The sequence below is a fragment of the Acanthisitta chloris genome, unplaced genomic scaffold (assembly GCF_000695815.1).
Source record: "Acanthisitta chloris isolate BGI_N310 unplaced genomic scaffold, ASM69581v1 scaffold37366, whole genome shotgun sequence".
In the NCBI taxonomy this organism is placed as follows: domain Eukaryota; kingdom Metazoa; phylum Chordata; class Aves; order Passeriformes; family Acanthisittidae; genus Acanthisitta; species Acanthisitta chloris.
Genome location: NW_008678221.1, coordinates 1 through 241, shown reverse-complemented (window position 1 = coordinate 241; position 241 = coordinate 1). Strand labels below are relative to the sequence as shown.

At 62.2% G+C, this 241-nt stretch overlaps 1 protein-coding gene across 1 annotated transcript in view; it reads left to right on the top strand.

Annotated features, from left to right (window-relative positions):
- The window catches only part of LOC103804190 (T-box transcription factor TBX21-like), a gene marked incomplete at both ends in the record, with an annotated part of 600 nt that extends 402 nt beyond the window's left edge, over positions 1-198 (top strand). The window contains one exon of the mRNA XM_009076788.1: positions 32-198. Coding sequence (XP_009075036.1) covers positions 32-198 — 167 coding nt within the window. The remainder of the gene's footprint in view (positions 1-31) is intronic.
- Positions 199-241: the final 43 nt, after the last annotated feature.

The window sequence follows — 241 nt, the reverse complement described above, 5'->3', positions numbered from 1 at the left end:
GCCCGTGTGCCCCCCCTTGACCTCCCTCTGCCCCCCCAGATGATCGTGCTGCAGTCGCTGCACAAGTACCAGCCTCGGCTGCACGTCACGGAGGTGAAGGAGGGTGAGGGTGAGGAGGGATATCCCTCCCCGCACACTCACACCTTCGCCTTCCCCGAGACCCAGTTCATCGCTGTCACAGCCTACCAGAACGCCGATGTAAGTATGAGACCCCCCTCCGTGTCTCTACCCCCCAAAAATC